This window comes from Ranitomeya variabilis, chromosome 1 (assembly GCF_051348905.1).
Source record: "Ranitomeya variabilis isolate aRanVar5 chromosome 1, aRanVar5.hap1, whole genome shotgun sequence".
Lineage (NCBI taxonomy): Eukaryota > Metazoa > Chordata > Amphibia > Anura > Dendrobatidae > Ranitomeya > Ranitomeya variabilis.
The window spans coordinates 554,222,644-554,236,798 of record NC_135232.1 but is presented as its reverse complement, the minus strand read 5'-3'; the positions used below and the strand labels follow the sequence as shown (position 1 = coordinate 554,236,798).

The 14,155-nt window shown below is 45.4% G+C and overlaps 1 protein-coding gene across 1 annotated transcript; it reads left to right on the top strand.

Annotated features, from left to right (window-relative positions):
- Nucleotides 1–11,376: 11,376 nt before the first annotated feature.
- Nucleotides 11,377–12,258, top strand: LOC143796920 (uncharacterized). Its single transcript, XM_077281052.1, has 3 exons — nucleotides 11,377–11,473; nucleotides 11,551–12,213; nucleotides 12,255–12,258. Exons 1-3 carry the CDS (start codon nucleotides 11,415–11,417, stop codon nucleotides 12,256–12,258), a joined length of 726 nt encoding a protein of 241 aa, XP_077137167.1. The 5' UTR covers nucleotides 11,377–11,414.
- The last annotated feature ends 1,897 nt before the right edge of the window (nucleotides 12,259–14,155 follow it).

Sequence of the window (14,155 nt, the reverse complement as noted above, 5' to 3'; positions counted from 1 at the left end):
GCCTGTGTATCCATGTAACCAATTTAAAACTGCCATGCCTGCCTATTGTTTGTTATTTTAGGCCTTTGATAGCCTGTCTGCGGCCCCTACTTGCAATACTCCTCCACTGACCACAATGCTGCCTGCCTGTGTATCCATGTAACCGATTTAAAACTGCCATGCCTGCCTATTGTTTGTTATTTAAGGCCTTTGATAGCCTGTCTGCGGCCCCTACTTGCAATACTCCTCCACTGACCACAATGCTGCCTGCCTGTGTATCCATGTAACCGATTTAAAACTGCCATGTCTGCCTATTGTTTGTTATTTTAGGCCTTTGAAAGCCTGTCTGCGGCCCGTACATGCAATACTCCTCCACTGACCACAATGCTGCCTGCCTGTGTATCCATGTAACTGATTTAAAACTGCCATGCCTGACTATTGTTTGTTATTTTAGGCCTTTGATAGCCTGTCTGCGGCTCCTACTTTCAATACTCCTCCACTGACCACAATGCTGCCTGCCTGTGTATCCATGTAACCGATTTAAAACTGCCATGACTGCCTATTGTTTGTTATTTAAGGCCTTTGATAGCCTGTCTGCGGCCCCTACTTGCAATACTCCTCCACTGACCACAATGCTGCCTGCCTGTGTATCCATGTAACCGATTTAAAACTGCCATGCCTGCCTATTGTTTGTTATTTTAGGCCTTTGTTAGCCTGTCTGTGGCCCCTACTTTCAATACTCCTCCACTGACCACAATGCTGCCTGGAGTCCCTGCCTGTGTGTCCATGTAACCGATTTAAAACTGCCATGACTGCCTATTGTTTGTTATTTAAGGCCTTTGATAGCCTGTCTGCGGCCCCTACTTGCAATACTCCTCCACTGACCACAATGCTGCCTGCCTGTGTATCCATGTAACCGATTTAAAACTGCCATGCCTGCCTATTGTTTGTTATTTTAGGCCTTTGATAGCCTGTCTGCGGCCCCTACTTGCAATACTCCTCCACTGACCACAATGCTGCCTGCCTGTGTATCCATGTAACCGATTTAAAACTGCCATGCCTGCCTATTGTTTGTTATTTAAGGCCTTTGATAGCCTGTCTGTGGCCCCTACTTGCAATACTCCTCCACTGACCACAATGCTGCCTGCCTGTGTATCCATGTAACCGATTTAAAACTGCCATGCCTGCCTATTGTTTGTTATTTTAGGCCTTTGTTAGCCTGTCTGCCGCCCCTACTTTCAATACTCCTCCACTGACCACAATGCTGCCTGCCTGTGTATCCATGTAACCGATTTAAAACTGCCATGCCTGCCTATTGTTTGTTATTTAAGGCCTTTGATAGCCTGTCTGCGGCCACTACTTGCAATACTCCTCCACTGACCACAATGCTGCCTGCCTGTGTATCCATGTAACCGATTTAAAACTGCCATGCCTGCCTATTGTTTGTTATTTTAGGCCTTTGTTAGCCTGTCTGCGGCCCCTACTTTCAATCCTCCTCCACTGACCACAATGCTGCCTGGAGTGCCTGCCTGTGTATCCATGTAACCGATTTAAAACTGCCATGCCTGCCTATTGTTTGTTATTTTAGGCCTTTGTTAGCCTGCCTGCGGCCCCTTCTTTCAATACTCCTCCACTGACCACAATGCTGCCTGGAGTCCCTGCCTGTGTATCCATGTAACGATTTAAAACTGCCATGCCTGCCTATTGTTTGTTATTTTAGGCCTTTGATAGCCTGTCTGCGGCCCCTACCTGCAATACTCCTCCACTGACCACAATGCTGCCTGCCTGTGTATCCATGTAACCGATTTAAAACTGCCATGCCTGCCTATTGTTTGTTATTTTAGGCCTTTGATAGCCTGTCTGTGGCCCCTACTTGCAATACTCCTCCACTGACCACAATGCTGCCTGCCTGTGTATCCATGTAACCAATTTAAAACTGCCATGCCTGCCTATTGTTTGTTATTTAAGGCCTTTGATAGCCTGTCTGTGGCCCCTACTTGCAATACTCCTCCACTGACCACAATGCTGCATGCCTGTGTATCCATGTAACCGATTTAAAACTGCCATGCCTGCCTATTGTTTGTTATTTTAGGCCTTTGTTAGCCTGTCTGCGGCCCCTACTTTCAATACTCCTCCACTGACCACAATGCTGCCTGCCTGTGTATCCATGTAACCGATTTAAAACTGCCATGCCTGCCTATTGTTTGTTATTTAAGGCCTTTGATAGCCTGTCTGCGGCCCCTACTTGCAATACTCCTCCACTGACCACAATGCTGCCTGCCTGTGTATCCATGTAACCGATTTAAAACTGCCATGTCTGCCTATTGTTTGTTATTTTAGGCCTTTGATAGCCTGTCTGCGGCCCGTACATGCAATACTCCTCCACTGACCACAATGCTGCCTGCCTGTGTATCCATGTAACTGATTTAAAACTGCCATGCCTGACTATTGTTTGTTATTTTAGGCCTTTGATAGCCTGTCTGCGGCCCCTACTTTCAATACTCCTCCACTGACCACAATGCTGCCTGCCTGTGTATCCATGTAACCGATTTAAAACTGCCATGACTGCCTATTGTTTGTTATTTAAGGCCTTTGATAGCCTGTCTGCGGCCCCTACTTGCAATACTCCTCCACTGACCACAATGCTGCCTGCCTGTGTATCCATGTAACCGATTTAAAACTGCCATGCCTGCCTATTGTTTGTTATTTTAGGCCTTTGTTAGCCTGTCTGTGGCCCCTACTTTCAATACTCCTCCACTGACCACAATGCTGCCTGGAGTCCCTGCCTGTGTGTCCATGTAACCGATTTAAAACTGCCATGACTGCCTATTGTTTGTTATTTAAGGCCTTTGATAGCCTGTCTGCGGCCCCTACTTGCAATACTCCTCCACTGACCACAATGCTGCCTGCCTGTGTATCCATGTAACCGATTTAAAACTGCCATGCCTGCCTATTGTTTGTTATTTTAGGCCTTTGATAGCCTGTCTGCGGCCCCTACTTGCAATACTCCTAAACTGACCACAATGCTGCCTGCCTGTGTATCCATGTAACCGATTTAAAACTGCCATGCCTGCCTATTGTTTGTTATTTAAGGCCTTTGATAGCCTGTCTGTGGCCCCTACTTGCAATACTCCTCCACTGACCACAATGCTGCCTGCCTGTGTATCCATGTAACCGATTTAAAACTGCCATGCCTGCCTATTGTTTGTTATTTTAGGCCTTTGTTAGCCTGTCTGCCGCCCCTACTTTCAATACTCCTCCACTGACCACAATGCTGCCTGCCTGTGTATCCATGTAACCGATTTAAAACTGCCATGCCTGCCTATTGTTTGTTATTTAAGGCCTTTGATAGCCTGTCTGCGGCCACTACTTGCAATACTCCTCCACTGACCACAATGCTGCCTGCCTGTGTATCCATGTAACCGATTTAAAACTGCCATGCCTGCCTATTGTTTGTTATTTTTGGCCTTTGTTAGCCTGTCTGCGGCCCCTACTTTCAATACTCTCCACTGACCAAAATGCTGCCTGGAGTGCCTCCCTGTGTATCCATGTAACCGACTTAAAACTGCCATGCCTGCCTATTGTTTGTTATTTTAGGCCTTTGTTAGCCTGTCTGCGGCCCCTACTTTCAATACTCCTCCACTGACCACAATGCTTGCTGGAGTGCCTGCCTGTGTATCCATGTAACCGATTTAAAACTGCCATGCCTGCCTATTGTTTGTTATTTTAGGCCTTTGATAGCCTGTCTGCGGCCCCTACTTGCAATACTCCTCCACTGACCACAATGCTGCCTGCCTGTGTATCCATGTAACCGATTTAAAACTGCCATGCCTGCCTATTGTTTGTTATTTAAGGCCTTTGATAGCCTGTCTGTGGCCCCTACTTGCAATACTCCTCCACTGACCACAATGCTGCCTGCCTGTGTATCCATGTAACCGATATAAAACTGCCATGTCTGCCTATTGTTTGTTATTTTAGGCCTTTGTTAGCCTGTCTGCCGCCCCTACTTTCAATACTCCTCCACTGACCACAATGCTGCCTGCCTGTGTATCCATGTAACCGATTTAAAACTGCCATGCCTGCCTATTGTTTATTTAAGGCCTTTGATAGCCTGTCTGCGGCCCCTACTTGCAATACTCCTCCACTGACCACAATGCTGCCTGCCTGTGTATCCATGTAACCGATTTAAATCTGCCATGCCTGCCTATTGTTTGTTATTTTAGGCCTTTGATAGCCTGTCTGCGGCCCCTACTTGCAATACTCCTCCACTGACCACAATGCTGCCTGGAGTGCCTGCCTGTGTATCCATGTAACCAATTTAAAACTGCCATGCCTGCCTATTGTTTGTTATTTTAGGCCTTTGATAGCCTGTCTGCGGCCCCTACTTGCAATACTCCTCCACTGACCACAATGCTGCCTGCCTGTGTATCCATGTAACCGATTTAAAACTGCCATGCCTGCCTATTGTTTGTTATTTAAGGCCTTTGATAGCCTGTCTGCGGCCCCTACTTGCAATACTCCTCCACTGACCACAATGCTGCCTGCCTGTGTATCCATGTAACCGATTTAAAACTGCCATGTCTGCCTATTGTTTGTTATTTTAGGCCTTTGATAGCCTGTCTGCGGCCCGTACATGCAATACTCCTCCACTGACCACAATGCTGCCTGCCTGTGTATCCATGTAACTGATTTAAAACTGCCATGCCTGACTATTGTTTGTTATTTTAGGCCTTTGATAGCCTGTCTGCGGCCCCTACTTTCAATACTCCTCCACTGACCACAATGCTGCCTGCCTGTGTATCCATGTAACCGATTTAAAACTGCCATGACTGCCTATTGTTTGTTATTTAAGGCCTTTGATAGCCTGTCTGCGGCCCCTACTTGCAATACTCCTCCACTGACCACAATGCTGCCTGCCTGTGTATCCATGTAACCGATTTAAAACTGCCATGCCTGCCTATTGTTTGTTATTTTAGGCCTTTGTTAGCCTGTCTGTGGCCCCTACTTTCAATACTCCTCCACTGACCACAATGCTGCCTGGAGTCCCTGCCTGTGTGTCCATGTAACCGATTTAAAACTGCCATGACTGCCTATTGTTTGTTATTTAAGGCCTTTGATAGCCTGTCTGCGGCCCCTACTTGCAATACTCCTCCACTGACCACAATGCTGCCTGCCTGTGTATCCATGTAACCGATTTAAAACTGCCATGCCTGCCTATTGTTTGTTATTTTAGGCCTTTGATAGCCTGTCTGCGGCCCCTACTTGCAATACTCCTCCACTGACCACAATGCTGCCTGCCTGTGTATCCATGTAACCGATTTAAAACTGCCATGCCTGCCTATTGTTTGTTATTTAAGGCCTTTGATAGCCTGTCTGTGGCCCCTACTTGCAATACTCCTCCACTGACCACAATGCTGCCTGCCTGTGTATCCATGTAACCGATTTAAAACTGCCATGCCTGCCTATTGTTTGTTATTTTAGGCCTTTGTTAGCCTGTCTGCCGCCCCTACTTTCAATACTCCTCCACTGACCACAATGCTGCCTGCCTGTGTATCCATGTAACCGATTTAAAACTGCCATGCCTGCCTATTGTTTGTTATTTAAGGCCTTTGATAGCCTGTCTGCGGCCACTACTTGCAATACTCCTCCACTGACCACAATGCTGCCTGCCTGTGTATCCATGTAACCGATTTAAAACTGCCATGCCTGCCTATTGTTTGTTATTTTAGGCCTTTGTTAGCCTGTCTGCGGCCCCTACTTTCAATCCTCCTCCACTGACCACAATGCTGCCTGGAGTCCCTGCCTGTGTATCCATGTAACGATTTAAAACTGCCATGCCTGCCTATTGTTTGTTATTTTAGGCCTTTGATAGCCTGTCTGCGGCCCCTACCTGCAATACTCCTCCACTGACCACAATGCTGCCTGCCTGTGTATCCATGTAACCGATTTAAAACTGCCATGCCTGCCTATTGTTTGTTATTTTAGGCCTTTGATAGCCTGTCTGTGGCCCCTACTTGCAATACTCCTCCACTGACCACAATGCTGCCTGCCTGTGTATCCATGTAACCAATTTAAAACTGCCATGCCTGCCTATTGTTTGTTATTTAAGGCCTTTGATAGCCTGTCTGTGGCCCCTACTTGCAATACTCCTCCACTGACCACAATGCTGCATGCCTGTGTATCCATGTAACCGATTTAAAACTGCCATGCCTGCCTATTGTTTGTTATTTTAGGCCTTTGTTAGCCTGTCTGCGGCCCCTACTTTCAATACTCCTCCACTGACCACAATGCTGCCTGCCTGTGTATCCATGTAACCGATTTAAAACTGCCATGCCTGCCTATTGTTTGTTATTTAAGGCCTTTGATAGCCTGTCTGCGGCCCCTACTTGCAATACTCCTCCACTGACCACAATGCTGCCTGCCTGTGTATCCATGTAACCGATTTAAAACTGCCATGTCTGCCTATTGTTTGTTATTTTAGGCCTTTGATAGCCTGTCTGCGGCCCGTACATGCAATACTCCTCCACTGACCACAATGCTGCCTGCCTGTGTATCCATGTAACTGATTTAAAACTGCCATGCCTGACTATTGTTTGTTATTTTAGGCCTTTGATAGCCTGTCTGCGGCCCCTACTTTCAATACTCCTCCACTGACCACAATGCTGCCTGCCTGTGTATCCATGTAACCGATTTAAAACTGCCATGACTGCCTATTGTTTGTTATTTAAGGCCTTTGATAGCCTGTCTGCGGCCCCTACTTGCAATACTCCTCCACTGACCACAATGCTGCCTGCCTGTGTATCCATGTAACCGATTTAAAACTGCCATGCCTGCCTATTGTTTGTTATTTTAGGCCTTTGTTAGCCTGTCTGTGGCCCCTACTTTCAATACTCCTCCACTGACCACAATGCTGCCTGGAGTCCCTGCCTGTGTGTCCATGTAACCGATTTAAAACTGCCATGACTGCCTATTGTTTGTTATTTAAGGCCTTTGATAGCCTGTCTGCGGCCCCTACTTGCAATACTCCTCCACTGACCACAATGCTGCCTGCCTGTGTATCCATGTAACCGATTTAAAACTGCCATGCCTGCCTATTGTTTGTTATTTTAGGCCTTTGATAGCCTGTCTGCGGCCCCTACTTGCAATACTCCTCCACTGACCACAATGCTGCCTGCCTGTGTATCCATGTAACCGATTTAAAACTGCCATGCCTGCCTATTGTTTGTTATTTAAGGCCTTTGATAGCCTGTCTGTGGCCCCTACTTGCAATACTCCTCCACTGACCACAATGCTGCCTGCCTGTGTATCCATGTAACCGATTTAAAACTGCCATGCCTGCCTATTGTTTGTTATTTTAGGCCTTTGTTAGCCTGTCTGCCGCCCCTACTTTCAATACTCCTCCACTGACCACAATGCTGCCTGCCTGTGTATCCATGTAACCGATTTAAAACTGCCATGCCTGCCTATTGTTTGTTATTTAAGGCCTTTGATAGCCTGTCTGCGGCCACTACTTGCAATACTCCTCCACTGACCACAATGCTGCCTGCCTGTGTATCCATGTAACCGATTTAAAACTGCCATGCCTGCCTATTGTTTGTTATTTTAGGCCTTTGTTAGCCTGTCTGCGGCCCCTACTTTCAATCCTCCTCCACTGACCACAATGCTGCCTGGAGTGCCTGCCTGTGTATCCATGTAACCGATTTAAAACTGCCATGCCTGCCTATTGTTTGTTATTTTAGGCCTTTGTTAGCCTGCCTGCGGCCCCTACTTTCAATACTCCTCCACTGACCACAATGCTGCCTGGAGTCCCTGCCTGTGTATCCATGTAACGATTTAAAACTGCCATGCCTGCCTATTGTTTGTTATTTTAGGCCTTTGATAGCCTGTCTGCGGCCCCTACCTGCAATACTCCTCCACTGACCACAATGCTGCCTGCCTGTGTATCCATGTAACCGATTTAAAACTGCCATGCCTGCCTATTGTTTGTTATTTTAGGCCTTTGATAGCCTGTCTGTGGCCCCTACTTGCAATACTCCTCCACTGACCACAATGCTGCCTGCCTGTGTATCCATGTAACCAATTTAAAACTGCCATGCCTGCCTATTGTTTGTTATTTAAGGCCTTTGATAGCCTGTCTGTGGCCCCTACTTGCAATACTCCTCCACTGACCACAATGCTGCATGCCTGTGTATCCATGTAACCGATTTAAAACTGCCATGCCTGCCTATTGTTTGTTATTTTAGGCCTTTGTTAGCCTGTCTGCGGCCCCTACTTTCAATACTCCTCCACTGACCACAATGCTGCCTGCCTGTGTATCCATGTAACCGATTTAAAACTGCCATGCCTGCCTATTGTTTGTTATTTAAGGACTTTGATAGCCTGTCTGCGGCCCCTACTTGCAATACTCCTCCACTGACCACAATGCTGCCTGCCTGTGTATCCATATAACCGATTTAAAACTGCCATGCCTGCCTATTGTTTGTTATTTTTGGCCTTTGTTAGCCTGTCTCCGGCCCCTACTTTCAATACTCCTCCACTGACCACAATGCTGCCTGGAGTGCCTCCCTGTGTATCCATGTAACCGATTTCAAACTGCCATGCCTGCCTATTGTTTGTTATTTTAGGCCTTTGTTAGCCTGTCTGTGGCCCCTACTTTCAATACTCCTCCACTGACCACAATGCTGCCTGGAGTCCCTGCCTGTGTGTCCATGTAACCGATTTAAAACTGCCATGACTGCCTATTGTTTGTTATTTAAGGCCTTTGATAGCCTGTCTGCGGCCCCTACTTGCAATACTCCTCCACTGACCACAATGCTGCCTGCCTGTGTATCCATGTAACCGATTTAAAACTGCCATGCCTGCCTATTGTTTGTTATTTTAGGCCTTTGATAGCCTGTCTGCGGCCCCTACTTGCAATACTCCTCCACTGACCACAATGCTGCCTGCCTGTGTATCCATGTAACCGATTTAAAACTGCCATGCCTGCCTATTGTTTGTTATTTAAGGCCTTTGATAGCCTGTCTGTGGCCCCTACTTGCAATACTCCTCCACTGACCACAATGCTGCCTGCCTGTGTATCCATGTAACCGAATTAAAACTGCCATGCCTGCCTATTGTTTGTTATTTTAGGCCTTTGTTAGCCTGTCTGCCGCCCCTCCTTTCAATACTCCTCCACTGACCACAATGCTGCCTGCCTGTGTATCCATGTAACCGATTTAAAACTGCCATGCCTGCCTATTGTTTGTTATTTAAGGCCTTTGATAGCCTGTCTGCGGCCACTACTTGCAATACTCCTCCACTGACCACAATGCTGCCTGCCTGTGTATCCATGTAACCGATTTAAAACTGCCATGCCTGCCTATTGTTTGTTATTTTAGGCCTTTGTTAGCCTGTCTGCGGCCCCTACTTTCAATCCTCCTCCACTGACCACAATGCTGCCTGGAGTGCCTGCCTGTGTATCCATGTAACCGATTTAAAACTGCCATGCCTGCCTATTGTTTGTTATTTTAGGCCTTTGTTAGCCTGCCTGCGGCCCCTACTTTCAATACTCCTCCACTGACCACAATGCTGCCTGGAGTCCCTGCCTGTGTATCCATGTAACGATTTAAAACTGCCATGCCTGCCTATTGTTTGTTATTTTAGGCCTTTGATAGCCTGTCTGCGGCCCCTACCTGCAATACTCCTCCACTGACCACAATGCTGCCTGCCTGTGTATCCATGTAACCGATTTAAAACTGCCATGCCTGCCTATTGTTTGTTATTTTAGGCCTTTGATAGCCTGTCTGTGGCCCCTACTTGCAATACTCCTCCACTGACCACAATGCTGCCTGCCTGTGTATCCATGTAACCAATTTAAAACTGCCATGCCTGCCTATTGTTTGTTATTTAAGGCCTTTGATAGCCTGTCTGTGGCCCCTACTTGCAATACTCCTCCACTGACCACAATGCTGCATGCCTGTGTATCCATGTAACCGATTTAAAACTGCCATGCCTGCCTATTGTTTGTTATTTTAGGCCTTTGTTAGCCTGTCTGCGGCCCCTACTTTCAATACTCCTCCACTGACCACAATGCTGCCTGCCTGTGTATCCATGTAACCGATTTAAAACTGCCATGCCTGCCTATTGTTTGTTATTTAAGGACTTTGATAGCCTGTCTGCGGCCCCTACTTGCAATACTCCTCCACTGACCACAATGCTGCCTGCCTGTGTATCCATATAACCGATTTAAAACTGCCATGCCTGCCTATTGTTTGTTATTTTTGGCCTTTGTTAGCCTGTCTCCGGCCCCTACTTTCAATACTCCTCCACTGACCACAATGCTGCCTGGAGTGCCTCCCTGTGTATCCATGTAACCGATTTCAAACTGCCATGCCTGCCTATTGTTTGTTATTTTAGGCCTTTGTTAGCCTGTCTGCGGCCCCTACTTTCAATACTCCTCCACTGACCACAATGTTGCCTGGAGTGCCTGCCTGTGTATCCATGTAACCGAATTAAAACTGCCATGCCTGCCTATTGTTTGTTATTTTAGGCCTTTGATAGCCTGTCTGCGGCCCCTACTTGCAATACTCCTCCACTGACCACAATGCTGCCTGCCTGTGTATCCATGTAACCGATTTAAAACTGCCATGCCTGCCTATTGTTTGTTATTTTAGGCCTTTGATAGCCTGTCTGCGGCCCCTACTTGCAATACTCCTCCACTGACCACAATGCTGCCTGGAGTGCCTGCCTGTGTATCCATGTAACCGATTTAAAACTTCCATGCCTGACTATTGTTTGTTATTTTAGGCCTTTGTTAGCCTGTCTGCGGCCCCTACTTGCAATACTCCTCCACTGACCACAATGCTGCCTGCCTGTGTATCCATGTAACCGATTTAACCCTTGTCAGGCTGCATAATTTTACAACCTTAACAGGCTGCATAGGTACAATTGTACCTTCACATATACCTCCACTGTGGGAAGACTTTACTTGGTTTCAGAAACTAAAGTTCATTCAGCTACAAATGTTATGCTGATATCTATTGTTCAGTGTTGTTACTGGTCACTTATGTTGCTGTCAATTAAGTTAATTCAAACTGGGAGTGGCTTCTACTTGTCTTCCTGCCTCCCTCCTCTCATTAGCCATTTTGCTGTTCATCTCATTGCTGTGAGCACACATTTCTAGGCTTGTGAAGTCTTCAATTTCTTGGAAACGAAGGTAGGAAAGTCTCACAGCATCTAACAGCCAGTTATACCTTTATTCTCATTATGTGGGGACAGAACAGTCAAATTGTCTTTCAGCCTGGACTTGGCTTACATATATTTTGTATGAAACTTATCACTATAGGTATAATTTTTATACGAAAAATGGATAATAATTAGTATCTACATATTGTTTTACGATGTTTTATTTATATTCAGCACAAAATACGAAGCCAAAATTCATCTAGCAAGTCATCATGAGTGATAGTAATGCTGGATCTAGTTTCCGCCATAATCCAAGAAAACGTGTTTGCAGGTTAGTATAATTTTGTGAAAAGCCAATAATGTAGTATTTCGGAAAATTATTTATTTTACATTTTTTCATATTTACAGATTTACGTCTGATGAAATAATGCGAATGCTAGAAGAATCTGATTCTGAGCATGAGGATGAACCATATGTTGCATCTGATGATGAAAACTATGTACCACAAGTGGATGTTACTGAAGAAGATTCAGACATTGAACAAGAAATGGTCATAGAGCATGAAAATGAATACGAATCAGACGAAAGTGTTGAGGATGATTCTGTGCCTCAAAGTGCAGGCGACATTTGGACTGCTAAGGATGAAACTCAATGGTGCAGTAATCCACTGCCAAATGCACAAACAAAATCTCGTAATGTCCTACGACAAAGAGGTGGCCCTGCAGCAATCAGCAACCTATATACAGCAAAAGAGCTATTCAAGTCCATCATGACTCCCGAGATGTGTGACATCATATTACGGGAAACGAATCGAAAGGCCAAGAGAGTTTGTGATGCTTACAACAACGAACTGGTACAACGTTTTCCTGATTCTTCCAAACGGCCACCACAAAAAACATTCAAGCAATTTACTGAAACTGAACTTCATGCATTTTTGGGCATACTGATTGCTGCTGGTGTGCACAGAGCCAACAAAGAGAATCTGGAGGAAATGTGGAATGTTGCTGCTCTGCCTCTTATACGTGCAGCCATGTCTCGTGACCGCTTCAAGATGATACTCAGATTTATCAGGTTTGACAACGAAAATACACGTGCAGAACGTGTGCAAACAGATAAAGCTGCACCAATACGGGACATCTGGACAATGCTGAACAGTAATCTGGAGAGAGCCTACAAGCCATATCATTGTATCACCGTCGACGAGCAATTATTTCCATTTAGAGGTCATACTAAATTTACCCAGTATATACCTTCAAAACCAGCTAAATATGGCATAAAGATTTTCTGGGCTTGTGACTCATCAAATGCCTACCCTTTACAAGGTCAGCTCTACACTGGGAAACCAACTGATGGTCCTCGACAAGTAAACATTGGAGAACGAACAGTATTGGACCTAGTGAGCTCGTATAAAGGCTCTGGAAGAAATGTCACCACCGATAACTTCTTTACAACCATGGAACTAGCTAAGGTATTGAACTCCTGGAACATGACACTAGTTGGTACAGTGAGAAAAAACAAAAGGTTCCTACCTAACAACATGCAGCCTGCCAAAGAAAGGCCTGTAAACTCGACAAATTTTGCCTACAATCATGATGCAACAGTCTGTTCATATGTACCAAAGAAGAACAAATCAGTCGTGCTTCTATCATCTATGCACATGACGGGAGAAGTTGAAGAGACACTAGCAGCCAAGCCAGAGATAATAAAATACTACAACATAACAAAAGGTGGCGTTGATGTTATGGATAAAATGTTGGGAGAGTACACTGTGAAACGACGAACATCACGTTGGACTTTGGCATTTTTCTACAATATGATTGATGTCAGTGGGTTAGCATCCTACATCATCTACAGAGAACACAATCCAAGCTTCAGGGCAAAGGATCAACGAAGAAAGTTCCTGAAAGATCTCGCAAATCAGCTGTGTATGATTGCAATTGAAGATCGTAGTACAAACAAAATGATAATGAGAAACCATTTTCTTCGAGGTGCAGTAGAAATGGTGCTTGGACGATGCATTGTGGTAGCATCGCAGCCAGCAGCTGGCCCCAACATACCTCATGGTAGTCGTGGACCCTCCCCTGTTGTTGGTAGTTGCTATGTCTGCAGAGACCTGAGGCGAAAACAACGCAAGACTAGAAAGTCTTGTGTGGTTTGTGTGAAACCCATTTGCGATGAACACTCTGTAGCAAAGCCAACATGCATTACTTGCAAAGAAAATCAATAAAAAAAAGTTTCTTACATTTTCTTTTATAATGTAAATGAACAGTTTTTTACTTGTTTATAATAGTTAAATAGCATTATCATTAAAAAAAAATTTATGCTTTTTCCCTTGCATTATCTTCATTCAAAATATATGAGGTACATTTGTACCTATGCAGCTTGTTATGGATGCAAAAAGATCTCGACCCCTTATCTCGGAAGCGGGTGGAGATATTTTATTGAAATTTGGCCAATATATTCTGGACCAAAAATGTAGAGATGTCACGAAATTTCAGCCCTCTACGTCTTTTCAAAAAAAAGTTATTGCAATTTTAAAACGGAATAGTTACAATTGTACCTATTCAGCCGGATAAGGGTTAAAACTGCCATGCCTGCCTATTGTTTGTTATTTTAGGCCTTTGATAGCCTGTCTGCGGCCCCTACTTGCAATACTCCTCCACTGACCACAATGCTGCCTGGAGTGCCTGCCTGTGTATCCATGTAACCGATTTAAAACTGCCATGCCTGCCTATTGTTTGTTATTTTAGGCCTTTGTTAGCCTGTCTGCGGCCCCTACTTTCAATACTCCTCCACTGACCACAATGCTGCCTGCCTGTGTATCCATGTAACCAATTTAAAACTGCCATGCCTGCCTATTGTTTGTTATTTAAGGCCTTTGATAGCCTGTCTGCGGCCCCTACTTGCAATACTCCTCCACTGACCACAATGCTGCCTGCCTGTGTATCCATGTAACCGATTTAAATCTGCCATGCCTGACTATTGTTTGTTATTTTAGGCCTTTGTTAGCCTG